The sequence below is a fragment of the Oncorhynchus tshawytscha genome, unplaced genomic scaffold (assembly GCF_018296145.1).
Source record: "Oncorhynchus tshawytscha isolate Ot180627B unplaced genomic scaffold, Otsh_v2.0 Un_contig_673_pilon_pilon, whole genome shotgun sequence".
In the NCBI taxonomy this organism is placed as follows: domain Eukaryota; kingdom Metazoa; phylum Chordata; class Actinopteri; order Salmoniformes; family Salmonidae; genus Oncorhynchus; species Oncorhynchus tshawytscha.
This window is the reverse complement of record NW_024609787.1, coordinates 239,771-255,000: the sequence shown is the minus strand read 5'-3', so window position 1 is coordinate 255,000 and position 15,230 is coordinate 239,771. Positions and strand designations below refer to the sequence as shown.

At 48.5% G+C, this 15,230-nt stretch overlaps 1 protein-coding gene across 1 annotated transcript in view; it reads left to right on the top strand.

Annotated features, from left to right (window-relative positions):
* Positions 1–15,230, top strand: part of hmga2 (high mobility group AT-hook 2) — a 95,483-nt gene that overhangs the window by 10,395 nt on the left and 69,858 nt on the right. Inside the window, exon 3 of the mRNA XM_042318108.1 lies at positions 7,592–7,642. Coding sequence (XP_042174042.1) covers positions 7,592–7,642 — 51 coding nt within the window. The remainder of the gene's footprint in view (positions 1–7,591; positions 7,643–15,230) is intronic.

Genomic DNA, 15,230 nt, shown 5'->3' with positions numbered 1-15,230 from the left:
TGACTATGATCCCAGCTGCGAATAATCGCGCCTGTTGTCTGTTGAACTGTTGTCACCTTCTCACCAAGCTGCTTGGCGATGGTCTTGTAGCCCATTCCAGCCTTGTGTAGGTCTACAATCTTGTCCCTGACATCCTTGGAGAGCTCTTTGGTTCTGGCCATGGTGGAGAGCTTGGAATCTGTCTGATTGATTGATTGATTGCTTCTGTAGACAGGTGTCTTTTATACAGGTAGCAAGGTGAGATTACGAGCACTACCTTTAAGAGTGTGCTCTTAATCTCAGCTCGTTACCTGTATAAAAGACACCTGGGAGACAGAAATCTTTCTGATTGAGAGGGGGTCAAATAACTATTTCCCTCATTAATAAAATGCAAATCAATTTATAACATTTTTGACGTGATTTTCTGGATTTTTTTGTTGTTATTCTGTCTCTCACTGTTCAAATAAACCCACCATTAAAATTATAGACTGATCATTTCTTTGTCAGTGGGCAAACGTACAGCAGGGGATCAAATACTTTTTTCCCTCACTGTACAGGGCTGCTTGTTATACAGGGCTTGATGAACAGGGCTTGATGTCAAGGCATGATGTACAGGGCATGATGTACAGGGCTTGATGTACAGGGCAAAGTAGTGAAACTATAAAGTAGTGCACTATATAGGGAATAGGGCTCTGGTCTAAAGTAGTGTACTATATAGGGAATAGGGCTCTGGTCTATGGTGGTGCACAATATAGGGAATAGGGCTCTGGTCTAAAGTAGTGCACTAGATAGGGAATAGGGCTCTGGTCTAAAGTAGGGCTCTGGTCTAAAGTAGTAGGGCTACTATATAGGGAATAGGGCTCTGGTCTATAGGAATAGGTCTGGTCTATAGTGGTGCACTATAGGGAATAGGGAATAGGGCTCTGGTCTAAAGTAGTGCACTAGATAGGGAATAGGGCTCTGGTCTAAAGTAGTGCACTATAGGGAATAGGGCTCTGGTCTAATAGGGCTCTGGTGCACTATCTCTGGTCTAAAGTAGTGCACTATATAGGGAATAGGGCTCTGGTCTAAAGTAATAGAGCTCTGGTCTATAGTGGTGCACTATATAGGGCTCTGGTCTAAAGTAGTGCACTATATAGGGAATAGAGCTCTGGTCTATAGTGGTGCACTATATAGGGAATAGGGCTCTGGTCTAAAGTAGTGTACTATATAGGGAATAGGGCTCTGGTCTATAGTAGTGTACTATATAGGGAATAGGGCTCTGGTCTAAAGTAGTGTACTATATAGGGAATAGGGTGCCTTTTTAGGAAGCAGCCTGAGTTATGGACAATCGTAACAGTTATGGTGAGTGATGTTTTCATCTAAACTAGGAGTTAGGATTGGCTAAGATTCTGACCTATCCAAAGCATTGTGCCTTGTTAATTATGGCCTTAGGATTGGCTAAGATTCTGACCTATCCAAAGCATTGTGCCTTGTTAATTATGGCCTTAGGATTGGCTAAGATTCTGACCTATCCAAAGCATTGTGCCTTGTTAATTATGGCCTTAGGATTGGCTAAGATTCTGGCCTATCCAAAGCATTGTGCCTTGTTAATTATGGCCTTAGGATTGGCTAAGATTCTGACCTATCCAAAGCATTGTGCCGTGTTAATTCTGGCCTCAGTGGTTTAAACGTGTTGTAACATGATCATATCAGATGATGTATTTAGGTATTAGTTGGCTGTCACAGCCTTGGATATGTGGAAACTTGTATCCCCAAGTTAGGCATTCAATCATTCCAGTCATTAACATTGTATTATAATCAGGCTCCAAGGCCACCCAGCGTTGTGGAGATTAGTGTGATCCTCCCTTCAGTACTCCTATCCTCCTCCTCCTGTCCCTCACCTCCTGTCCTCCTCCTCCTGTCCTCCTCCTCCTGTCCTTCTCCTCCTCCTGTCCTCCTCCTGTCCTTCTCCTCCTCCTGTCCTCCTCCTCCTCCTGTCCTCCTCCTCCTGTCCTCCTCCTCCTCCTGTCCTCCTCCTCCTGTCCTCCTCCTCCTCCTCCTGTCCTCCTCCTCCTCCTCCTGTCCTCCTCCTCCTGTCCTCCTCCTCCTCCTCCTCCTGTCGTCCCCCTCCTCCTCCTGTCCTCCTCCTCCTCCTCCTCCTGTCCTCCTCCTCCTGACCTCCTCCACCTTCTGTCCTTCTCCTCCTCCTGTCCTCCTCCTGTCCTCCTCCTCCTCCTCCTGTCCTCCTCCTCCTGTCCTCCTCCTGTCGTCCTCCTCCTCCTCCTGTCCTCCTCCTCCTCCTGTCCTCCTCCTCCTGACCTCCTCCACCTTCTGTCCTTCTCCTCCTCCTGTCCTCCTCCTGTCCTTCTCCTCCTCCTGTCCTCCTCCTGTCCTCCTCCTGTCCTCCTCCTGTCCTTCTCCACCTCCTGTGATCCTCCCTTCAGTACCTCTGTCTAGATGACATGATATATATACACTGCTCAAAAAAATAAAGGGAACACTTAAACAACACAATGTAACTCCAAGTCAATCACACTTCTGTGAAATCAAACTGTCCACTTAGGAAGCAACACTGATTGACAATACATTTCACATGCCGTTGTGCAAATGGAATAGACAACAGGTGGGAATTATATGCATTTAGCAAGACACCCCCAATAAAGGAGTGGTTCTGCAGGTGGGGACCACAGACTACTTCTCAGTTCCTATGCTTCCTGGCTGATGTTTTGGTCACTTTTCAATGCTGGCGGTGCTTTCTCTCTAGTGGTAGCATGAGACGGAGTCTACAACCCACACAAGTGGCTCAGGTAGTGCAGCTCATCCAGGATGGCACATCAATGCGAGCTATGGCAAGAAGGTTTGCTGTGTCTGTCAGCGTAGTGTCCAGAGCATGGAGGCGCTACCAGGAGACAGGCCAGTATGTGGAGGAGGCCGTAGGAGGGCAACAACCCAGCAGCAGGGCCGCTACCTCCGCCTTTGTGCAAGGAGGGGCACTGCCAGAGCCCTGCAAAATGACCTCCAGCAGGCCACAAATGTGCATGTGTCTGCTCAAACGGTCAGAAACAGACTCCATGAGGGTGGTATGAGGGCCCGATGTCCACAGGTGAGGGTTGTGCTTACAGCCCAACACCGTGCAGGACGTTTGGCATTTGCCAGAGAACACCAAGATTGGTAAATTTGCCACTGGCGCCCTGTGCTCTTCACAGATGAAAGCAGGTTCACACTGAGAACATGTGACAGTCTGGAGACGCCGTGGAGAACGTTCTGCTGCCTGCAATATCCTCCAGCATGACCGGTTTGTCGCTGGGTCAGTCATGGTGTGGGGTGGCATTTCTTTGGGTGGCCGCACAGCCCTCCATGTGCTCGCCAGGGGTAGCCTGACTGCCATTAGGTACCGGGATAAGATCCTCAGACCCCTTGGGAGACCATATGCTGGTGCGGTTGGCCCTGGGTTCCTCCTAATGCCAGACAATGCTAGACCTCATGTGGCTGGAGTGTGTCAGCAGTTCCTGCAAGAGGAAGGCATTGATGCTATGGACTGGCCCGCCCGTTCCCCAGACCTGAATCCAATTGAGCACATCTGGGACATCATGTCTCGCTCCATCCACCAACGCCACGTTGCACCACAGACTGTCCAGGAGTTGGCGGATGCTTTAGTCCAGGTCTGGGAGGAGATCCCTCAGGAGACCATCCGCCACCTCATCAGGAGCACGCCCAGGCGTTGTAGGGAGGTCATACAGGCACGAGGAGGCCACACACACTACTGAGCCTCATTTAGACTTGTTTTTTCAGGACATTACATCAAAGTTGGATCAGCCTGTAGTGTGGTTTTCCACTTTAATTTTGAGTGTGACTCCAAATCCAGACCTCCATGGGTTGATAAATTTGATTTCCATTGCTCATTTTTGTGTGATTTTGTTGTCAGCACATTCAACTATGTAAAGAAAAAAGTATTTAATAAGAATATTTCATTCATTGAGATCTAGGATGTGTTATTTTAGTGTTCCCTTAATTTTTTTGAGCAGTATATATAGTATAGATATTCTCCACTGAGCAGCGGCAGTCATTGTTGGATCCTCATCCATATACAGTGTACCAGTCTGCTCATTTAAACCCACCTCTTTCTCCTCCTCCTCTCCTCCTGTTCTCCTGTCCTAAACCACCTCCTGACCTCCTCCGACCTCTCCTCCTCCTGCCCTACTCCTACTCCACTTCCTGTCCTCCTCCTCCTGTTCTGCTCCTCCTGTCTTCCTCCTCCTGTCCTCCTCCTCCTGTCCTCCTCCTGTCCTCCTCCTCCTGTCCTCAACCTGTCCTCCTCTTCCTGTCCTCAACCTGTCCTCCTCCTCCTGTTGTTAGGGGTGGCAGGTAGCCTAGTGGTTAGAGCATTGGACTAATAACCGAAAGGTTGCAAGTTCGAATCCCTGAACTCCCTGAAGGCTGTCATTGAAAATAAGAATTTGTTCCAGCCAAGTTCCAGTCTGACTGAGTCCCTGCTGGAAACATGTTCTGTGTCCCAAATGCCTCTGGTCAGAAGTAGCGCACTAATTAGGGAATAGGGTGGAATCTGAGACATGGCCCCTGTCTGGGGGCATCTCGCCTGTCTGCAGCACACCATGGGAATAAGGGTGGAATGTAGAAAATTCAAGTTCGTCTTCAGACACAAGTTGAAAACGTCCCTGAGGAAAAAAATGTCAACATAAAATGTGTTATTCTGTGAATCATCATCTCACCACCTTTTAGTCCTGTAGGCTTGTTGGGATGTAGTTGGCTCTAGTCTGTGGATCATCATCATCATCACCTTTTAGTCCTGTAGGCTTGTTGGGATGTAGTTGGCTCTAGTCTGTGAATCATCATCTCACTACCTTTTAGTCCTGTAGGCTTGTTGGGATGTAGTTGGCTCCAGTCTGTGCTTTGACGTTAGGTGACTGATAGGCTAGTAACCTCGAGAGCGGTAGGGGTGTGTGTGTGTGTGTGTGTGTGTGTTGGGCAGATAAGAGATAATCTCAGCAGAGAGATGAGGCTGTGAGACGAGCCACCTGCAGAGGGGATCTCTCTGAGACAGTGGAGGACTGGCCATAGGACGGTAAGAGGTGATGGTCCATCTTTAGCCCGGTGAGCCTGTCTGAATTGGAGGTTTTTTTGCACAAAATGATCACTATTTGGCTGATAATGGAGGCCTTCAAGGGAAATTGCATTGGCCATTCATCAATGCCTTTCCTGCTAAGTACAACATAACATAGTTTTCCACCCAGTCATCACTACACTCAGATTGACTCAGTTACCATCACAAAGCCACGCTATATTTACCGTGCATTCCTGTTTGGTTGGGTAAGGGATACCTAGACTAGAATTCCCCTGGGACCTGGAAGAGGAGGGAGTGGAGGAGGAGGAGGTGGAGGTAGAAGAGAAGGAGGTGAAGGAGGAGGTAGAAGTGGAGGGAGAGGACTATATTTACTGTGCAGTCCTGTTTGGTTGGGTAAGGGATACCTAGACTAGAATTCCCCTGGGACCTGGAAGAGGAGGGAGTGGAGGAGGAGGAGGTGGAGGTAGAAGAGAAGGAGGTGAAGGAGGAGGTAGAAGTGGAGGGAGAGGACTATATTTACTGTGCAGTCCTGTTTGGTTGGGTAAGGGATACCTAGACTAGAATTCCCCTGGGACCTGGAAGAGGAGGGAGTGGAGGAGGAGGAGGTGGAGGTAGAAGAGAAGGAGGTGAAGGAGGAGGTAGAAGAGGAGGGAGAGGACTATATTTACTGTGCATTCCTGTTTGGTTGGGTAAGGGATACCTAGACTAGAATTCCCCTGGGACCTAGGACCTGGAAGAGGAGGGAGTGGAGGAGGAGGAGGTGGAGGTAGAAGAGAAGGAGGTGAAGGAGGAGGTAGAAGAGGAGGGAGAGGACTATATTTAATGTGCATTCCTGTTTGGTTGGGTAAGGGATACCTAGACTAGAATTCCCCTGGAACCTGGGAGGAGGGAGAGGAGGAGGAGGTGGAGGAGGAGGAGGTGGAGGTAGAAGAGAAGGAGGTGAAGGAGGAGGAAGAAGAGGAGGGAGAGGAGGAGGAGGAGGAAGAGGAGGAGGAGGTGGAAGAGGAGGGGGAGGAGGAGGGAGAGGAGGAGGTGGAAGAGGAGGGAGACAATGAGGTAGAAGAGGAGGGAGAGGAGGGGGTGGAAGAGGAGGGAGACGATGAGGTGGAAGAGGAGGGAGAGGAGGAGGAGTTGGAAGAGGAGGAGGAGGTTGAAGAGGAGGAGGAGGTAGAAGAGAAGGAGGTGAAGGAGGAGGTAGAAGAGGAGGGAGAGGAGGTGGAAGAGGTAGAAGAGGAGGGAGAGGAGGTGGAAGAGGTAGAAGAGGAGGGAGAGGAGGTGGAAGAGGTGGATGAGGAGTAGGAGGTGGAAGAGGAGGGAGAGGAGGAGGCGGAGGTGGAAGAGGAGGAGGAGGTAGAAAAGGAGGAGGTAGAGGAGGTGGAAGAGGAGGAGGTAGAAAAGGAGGAGGTAGAGGAGGGAGAGGAAGAGGAGGAGGACGAGGCAGTCACAGAGACACGAGAAGAAGAAGCAGTTTTGCTCTACCGTCTGAGACAGTTAATTAAATGTTATTGGTCACGTACACATATCTGATTTTATCGCAGGTGCAGCGATAACCCAACTACATGGAACCCAAAAGAGTTCTACATGGAACCCAAAAGAGTTCTACATGGAACCCAAAAGAGTTCTACCTGGAACCCAAAAGAGTTCTACCTGGAACCAAAAAGGGTTCTCCTGTGGGAGACAGTGGAAGAACCTTTTGGAACCCTTTTTTCTAAAGAGTGTACTTTTGACCAGGGCCCATAGTGGACTGATTACAGTGAAGCTGGTAGTGTTCGGACCAGCTCAAAGACTGGAACAAGATGTCACTTCCTGTCTGACATACCTGCTTATCTTGCTGATACTCCTCTGATATAACGCAGGGAGGGAGGGAGGGAGGGAGGGAGGGGAGGAAACAGGTACATCTTTGAAATGTAGCAGATACTCTTATCCAGAGCCACTTACAATCAGTTATACACCCTTAGAAAGAAGGGTTCCAGAACGGTTATTTGGCTCTCCCCATAGGAAAACCCTTTGAAGAACCCTTTTAGGTTCTATGTAGAACCCTTTTAGGTTCTATGTAGAACCCTTTTAGGTTCTATGTAGAACCCGTTCCTCTCCTACTCCACCCCCCCTCTCCATCCCTTTCTCCCTTGTTTTTTCTGTTATCCTGCAGGGGGGATAAATAAATAACAACTATCATATATGAGATTTATTTCTAGATTTATTTCTCGATTTTGTTCTAGATTTATTGCTAGATTTATTTCTAGATTTATTTCTGGATTTATTTCTTAATATTTTTATAGATTTATTTCTAGATTTATTTATTTATATTTTTCTAGATTTATTTCTAGATTTATTTCTTTATATTTTTCTAGATTTATTTCTAGATTTATTTCTAGATTTATTTCTTTATATTTTTCTAGATTTATTTCTAGATTTATTTCTAGATTTATTTCTTTATATTTTTCTAGATGTATTTCTAGATTTATTTCTTTATATTTTTCTAGATTTATTTCTAGATTTAGTTTCTATATGTTGTGTCTAATGACGAGTCTTGTGTTTGCTTTGCAGAAAGCCCTGGCCTCTGGAGAGAAGAGACCGAGAGGCAGACCCAGGAAATGGGTGAGTCACCTTTGACCCCATTCCACCAAACACTGAATGTGTGTGTGTGTGTGTGTGTGTGTGTGTGTGTGTGCTCGTATATGGAAATCTCAACACGACACAAACAAACTCTTCCACAAGGTTTAAACCTGATACACATTTAACATGATATAACGTGTTTCTGAGTCATTTGAGCTCAGAGGTACTGGATACTGGATATATTTAGATTAAAGGGTATGTTAGAGGTACTGGATACTGGATATATTTAGATTAAAGGGTATGTTAGAGGTACTGGATACTGGATATATTTAGATTAAAGGGTATGTTAGAGGTACTGGATACTGGATATATTTAGATTAAAGGGTATGTTAGAGGTACTGGATACTGGATATATTTAGATTAAAGGGTATGTTAGAGGTACTGGATACTGGATATATTTAGATTAAAGGGTATGTTAGAGGTACTGGATACTGGATATATTTAGATTAAAGGGTATGTTAGAGGTACTGGATACTGGATATATTTAGATTAAAGGGTATGTTAGAGGTACTGGATACTGGATATATTTAGATTAAAGGGTATGTTAGAGGTACTGGATACTGGATATATTTAGATTAAAGGGTATGTTAGAGGTACTGGATACTGGATATATTTAGATTAAAGGGTATGTTAGAGGTACTGGATACTGGATATATTTAGATTAAAGGGTATGTTAGAGGTACTGGATACTGGATATATTTAGATTAAAGGGTATGTTAGAGGTATCAGGGTGGATATATTTAGATTAAAGGGTATGTTAGAGGTACTGGATACTGGATATATTTAGATTAAAGGGTATGTTAGAGGTATCAGCGTGGATAGAGATGTCAGGCTAAGGTGTAGAGAGAGGGGCCTGAGTGAAGGAAGCTTTCTGAACACTCGGCAGTGCGTCCCAAATGATACCCTGTTACCTTCATAGTGCACGACTCTTGACCAGAGCCCTGTGTGGAATTGGTGTCATTTGGGATACATCCCTTCTATCAGATGCTGTGGTCAGGCTGGATACCTGCCTGTCTGCCTGCCTGTAGTCCCCGTCAGAGCAGCTAGCCACTAAACCAGTTGGTCCACTCCCCTCTCCAGGCTGTCTCTGAACCCTTGGACCGAGCTGATAAAGCTGTTAGAGGCATTGCTAGATTTCCTTTGTACTGGGGCCTGCAAGGACCAGGTACACACACACCTACGCACTTACACACCTACAGTACGCACACACACAAACACACACACACACACACACACACACACACACACACACACACACACACACACACACACACACACACACACACACACACACACACACACACACACCCAGTGAGGTCCAGGTGCACCTACCCACCTCATCCACCCACACGTTGGCCGCGATGACACCGAAACAACGTCAGTCAGGATCTCTGGCACAACTACAGTCAGGAGCACATTATCCCTGCTGTGGCTCAAATGACACCCTATTCCCTATATACCCTCCCCTGTGTTTTTCAGAGCAGATTGTGTACTCTGGTTGGTTATGTCATGGTTTGACATGGACTTGATGTAGAAACACACAGCAGAGTTAAAGGGGTGACCTGGGTTCAGGAAGAGGAGAGGAGAAGAGAGGAGAGGAGAGGAGAGGAGAGGAGAGGAGAGGAGGGAGAGGAGAGGAGAGGAGAGGAGAGGAGAGGAGGAGAGGGAGGAGAGGAGAGGAGAGGGGAGGGGAGGGAGAGGGGAGAGGAGAAGAGAGAGAGGAGAGGAGAGGAGAGGAGAGAGGGGAGGGAGGGGAGATGGGAGGGTAGAGGAGAGGAGAGGAGAGGAGAGGAGGGAGAGGAGAGGAGAGGAGAGGAGAGGAGAGGAGAGGAGAGGAGAGGAGAGGAGAGGGAGAGGAGAGGAGAGGAGAGGAGAGGAGAGGAGAGGAGAGGGGAGAGGAGAGGAGAGGGAGAGGAGGAGGGAGAGGAGAGGAGAGGAGAGGGAGGAGAGGAGAGGGGAGAGGGAGGGGGAGAGGAGGGAGGGGAGGGAGGGAGAGGAGAGGAGAGGAGAGGGGAGGGGAGGAGGAGAGGGAGAGGGAGGAGAGGAGGGAGAGGAGGGAGAGAGGGAGAGGAGAGGAGAGGAGAGGAGAGGAGAGGAGAGGAGAGGAGAGGAGAGGAGAGGAGAGAGAGAAGAGATGACAGGAGAGAGGAGAGGAGAGAGAGAGATGAGGAGACAGGAGAGAGGAGGGAGAGAGGAGAGAGAGGAGAGAGGAGAGGAGAGGAGAGGAGAGGAGAGGAGAGGAGAGGAGAGACAGAGAGAGGAGAGGAGAGGAGAGAGAGGAGAGGAGAGGAGAGATGACAGGAGAGGAGGGAGAAGAGATGACAGGAGAGGAGGGAGAAGAGATGACAAGAGAGGAGAGGAGGAGAGAGAAGAGATGACAGGAGAGGAGAGGAGAGGAGAGAGAGAGAAGAGGACAGGAGAGGAGGAGAGAGAGAGAAGAGGAGAGGAGGGAGAAGAGATGACAGGAGAGGAGAGAAGAGATGACAGGAGAGGAGGAGAGAGAAGAGATGACAGGAGAGGAGGGAGAAGAGATGACAGGAGAGGAGAGGGAGGAGAGAGAGAGAGAGAGAAGAGAAGAGAGGAGAGGAGATGAAAGGAGAGGAGAGGAGAGAGAAGAGAAGAGAGATGACAGGAGAGGAGAGGAGGGAGAAGAGATGAGGAGAGGAAGGAGAGGAGAGGAGAGGAGAGAGGAGAGAGGAGAGGAGAGGAGGAGAGGAGAGGAGAGGAGAGGAGAGGAGAGGAGAGGAGAGGAGAGGAGAGGAGAGGATGGAGAAGAGATGACAGGAGAGGAGAGGAGAACTTGGATTCAGGAAGACATGACTCACTATTGTGGTCAGTATATGAAGGAAGGCCACCACATAAAAAGACCCAACACATCCTGTCTCTGTAGATCCTGAATGAACCAGAGGATAATGCATTCAACTGACTTAGTGAATGAACCAGAGGATAATGCATTAAACTGACTTAGTGAATGAACCAGATGATAATGTATTAAACTGACTCAGTGAATGAACCAGAGGATAATGCATTAAGCTGACTCAGTGAATGAACCAGAGGATAATGTATTAACCCGACTTAGTGAATGAACCAGAGGATAATGCATTAAACTGACTTAGTGAATGAACCAGAGGATAATGTATTAACCTTACTTAGTGAATGAACCAGAGGATAATGCATTAAACTGACTTAGTGAATGAACCAGATGATAATGTATTAAACTTACTTGGTGAATGAACCAGAGGATAATGTATTAAACTGACGCAGTGAATGAATCAGAGGATAATGCATTAAGCTGACTTAGTGAATGAACCAGAGGATAATGCATTGAGCTGACTTAGTGAATGAACCAGAGGATAATGTATTAACCCGACTTAGTGAATGAACCATAGGATAATGTACTGTATTAAACTGACTTAGTGAATGAACCAACAGCTAGCAGCATGTGAATGAGAGGCATAGGGTTGGATGAGAGAGAGAGAGAGAGAGAGAGAGAGAGAGAGGGAGGGAAGGGAAGGGAAGGGAAGGGAAGGGAAGGGGGAAGGGAAGGGAAGGGAAGGGAAGGGAAGGGAAGGGAAGGGGGGGAGAGAGAGAGAGAGAGAGAGAGAGGAGGTAGGATGTGGATGAGAAAGAGGAAGGGAGAGAGAGAGGGGGGGGTGAGGTGTGGAGAGAGAGAGAGAGAGAGAGATAGAGAGGAGGTAGGATGTGGATGAGAAAGAGGGAGAGAGAGAGGGGGGGTGAGGTGTGGAGAGAGAGAGAGAGAAAGAAAGATGGAAGGGAGGGAAGGGAGAGAGAGAATGATAGAGAGAAGGGGAGATGTGGAGAGAGAGAGGGATAGAGAGAGGGGGGAGATGTGGAGAGAGAGAGGGATAGAGAGAGGGGGAGATGTGGAGAGAGAGACTGCTTGGGAAGCCATCTCTAAAAAGACCTGCCTGTGCTCTATGTAGCTCTATGTAGCCCTGTGTAGCTCTATGTAGCCCTGTGTAGCTCTATGTAGCCCTGTGTAGCTCTATGTAGCTCTGTGTAGCTCCGTGTAGTTGAGAACGACCGATAATCATCCAAGCCGATATATCGGGCCAGTATTGACCTTTTCTAGTCTATCGGCTGTCGGCCCTTCTCTGTCTATGTCGCTCTACATAGCAAAGCTGCTGCTAGGCCAGCCACCACTCACTGCCTGAGCCACCACCACTCACTGCCTGAGCCACCTGCACTGCACTGCCTGAGCCACCAGCACTGCACTGCCTGAGCCACGAGCACTGCACTGCCTGAGCCACCAGCACTGCACTGCCTGAGCCACCAGCACTGCACTGCCTGAGCCACGAGCACTGCACTGCCTGAGCCACCAGCACTGCACTGCCTGAGCCACGAGCACTGCACTGCCTGAGCCACGAGCACTGCACTGCCTGAGCCACTGAGCACTGCACTGCCTGAGCCACGAGCACTGCACTGCCTGAGCCACGAGCACTGCACTGCCTGAGCCACGAGCACTGCACTGCCTGAGCCACGAGCACTGCACTGCCTGAGCCACTGAGCACTGCACTGCCTGAGCCACGAGCACTGCACTGCCTGAGCCACGAGCACTGCACTGCCTGAGCCACCAGCACTGCACTGCCTGAGCCACGAGCACTGCACTGCCTGAGCCACCAGCACTGCACTGCCTGAGCCACCAGCACTGCACTGCCTGAGCCACTGCACTGCCTGAGCCACCAGAGCACTGCACTGCCTGAGCCACGAGCACTGCACTGCCTGAGCCACGAGCACTGCACTGCCACAGCCACACTGAGCACTGCACTGCCTGAGCCACGAGCACTGCACTGCCTGAGCCACGAGCACTGCACTGCCTGAGCCACTGAGCACTGCACTGCCTGAGCCACGAGCACTGCACTGCCTGAGCCACGAGCACTGCACTGCCTGAGCCACTGAGCACTGCACTGCCTGAGCCACGAGCACTGCACTGCCTGAGCCACCAGCACTGCACTGCCTGAGCCACCAGCACTGCACTGCACTGCACTGCCTGAGCCACTGAGCACTGCACTGCCTGAGCCACGAGCACTGCACTGCCTGAGCCACTGAGCACTGCACTGCCTGAGCCACGAGCACTGCACTGCCTGAGCCACCAGCACTGCACTGCCTGAGCCACTGAGCACTGCACTGCCTGAGCCACGAGCACTGCACTGCCTGAGCCACCAGCACTGCACTGCCTGAGCCACCAGCACTGCACTGCCTGAGCCACGTGCACTGCACTGCCTGCCTGAGCCACTGAGCACTGCACTGCCTGAGTCACGAGCACTGCACTGCCTGAGCCACCAGCACTGCACTGCCTGAGCCACCAGCACTGCACTGCCTGAGCCACCAGCACTGCACTGCCTGAGCCACGAGCACTGAGATACCTGAGCCACGAGCACTGCACTGCCTGAGCCACTGAGCACTGCACTGCCTGAGCCACGAGCACTGCACTGCCTGAGCCACTGAGCACTGCACTGCCTGAGCCACGAGCACTGCACTGCCTGAGCCACGAGCACTGCACTGCCTGAGCCACTGAGCACTGCACTGCCTGAGCCACGTGCACTGCACTGCCTGAGCCACGAGCACTGCACTGCCTGAGCCACCAGCACTGCACTGCCTGAGCCACGAGCACTGCACTGCCTGAGCCACCAGCACTGCACTGCCTGAGCCACGAGCACTGAGATACCTGAGCCACGAGCACTGCACTGCCTGAGCCACTGAGCACTGCACTGCCTGAGCCACGAGCACTGCACTGCCTGAGCCACGAGCACTGCACTGCCTGAGCCACTGAGCACTGCACTACCTGAGCCACGAGCACTGCACTGCCTGAGCCACTGAGCACTGCACTGCCTGAGCCACGAGCACTGCACTGCCTGAGCCACCAGCACTGCACTGCCTGAGCCACTGAGCACTGCACTGCCTGAGCCACGTGCACTGCACTGCCTGAGCCACTGAGCACTGCACTGCCTGAGTCACGAGCACTGCACTGCCTGAGCCACCAGCACTGCACTGCCTGAGCCACCAGCACTGCACTGCCTGAGCCACCAGCACTGCACTGCCTGAGCCACGAGCACTGAGCTACCTGAGCCACGAGCACTGCACTGCCTGAGCCACGAGCACTGCACTGCCTGGAATGTCTGGCTGGGAAAATCAGCAGTGGCAAGCTAGCTCATTCTCCAGTATTGAGAAATGGATGAATTGACGCAGTGACATTTAGCAAATAATAGTTTAATTCATTCAGTAATAATAAGGCTTGTGTCGATGTGCCCAGAGATGAGGGCAGCAGGGTAGCCTAGTGGTTAGAGCGTTGGACTAGTAACCGGAAGGTTGCAAGTTCAAACCCCCGAGATGACAAGGTACAAATCTGTCGTTCTGCCCCTGAACAGGCAGTTAACCCACTGTTCCTAGGCTGTCATTGAAAATAAGAATTTGTTCTTAATTGACTTGCCTAGTTAAATAAAGGTTTTAAAAAAAGATGCATGGAATAAGCAAGCTAGCTAAGCTAGCTATTAGTTATTAGAGTTATTAGGCTATTATAGTTATTAGGCTATTAGTTATTAGGCTATTAGAGTTGTTAGGCTATTAGAGTTATTAGGCTATTAGAGTTATTAGGCTATTAGAGTTATTAGGCTATTAGTTATTAGGCTATTAGAGTTGTTAGGCTATTAGAGTTGTTAGGCTATTAGAGTTATTAGGCTATTAGAGTTGTTAGGCTATTAGAGTTATTAGGCTATTAGAGTTATTAGGCTATTAGTTATTAGGCTATTAGAGTTATTAGGCTATTAGTTATTAGAGTTGTTAGGCTATTAGAGTTATTAGGCTATTACGGTTATTAGGCTATTAGTTATTAGGCTATTCGAGTTGTTAGGCTATTAGTTATTAGAGTTATTAGGCTATTCGAGTTGTTAGACTATTAGAGTTATTAGGCTATTCGAGTTGTTAGGCTATTAGAGTTATTAGGCTATTAGAGTTGTTAGGCTATTATTAGTTATTAATTATTAGGCTAGTATTAGTTATTAGGCAATTCGAGTTATCAGGCTATTATTAGTTATTAGGCTATTATTAGTTATTAGGCTATTATTAGTTATTAGGCTATTAGAGTTATTAGGCTATTAGTTATTAGGCTATTAGAGTTATTAGGCTATTAGAGTTATTAGGCTATTATAGTTGTTCGGCTATTATTCATTATTAGGCTATTAGAGTTGTTAGGCTATTATTCGTTAGTAATTATTAGGCAATTATTAGTTATTAATTATTAGGCTAGTATTAGTTATTAGGCAATTCGAGTTATCAGGCTATTATTAGTTATTAGGCTATTAGAGTTGTTAATTATTAGGCTATTATGAGTTATTAGGCTATTATTAGTTATTAAGCTATTAGATTGATTAGGCTATATATAGTTATTAGAGTTATTAGTTATTGGGCTATTATTAGTTATTAGAGTTATTAGTTATTTGGCTATTCGATTGGGCTATATTTCGTTATTAGACTATTAGAGTTATTAGTTATTAGGCTATTATGAGTTATTAGGCTAATGTTAGTTATTAGGCTATTAGATTGTTTAAGC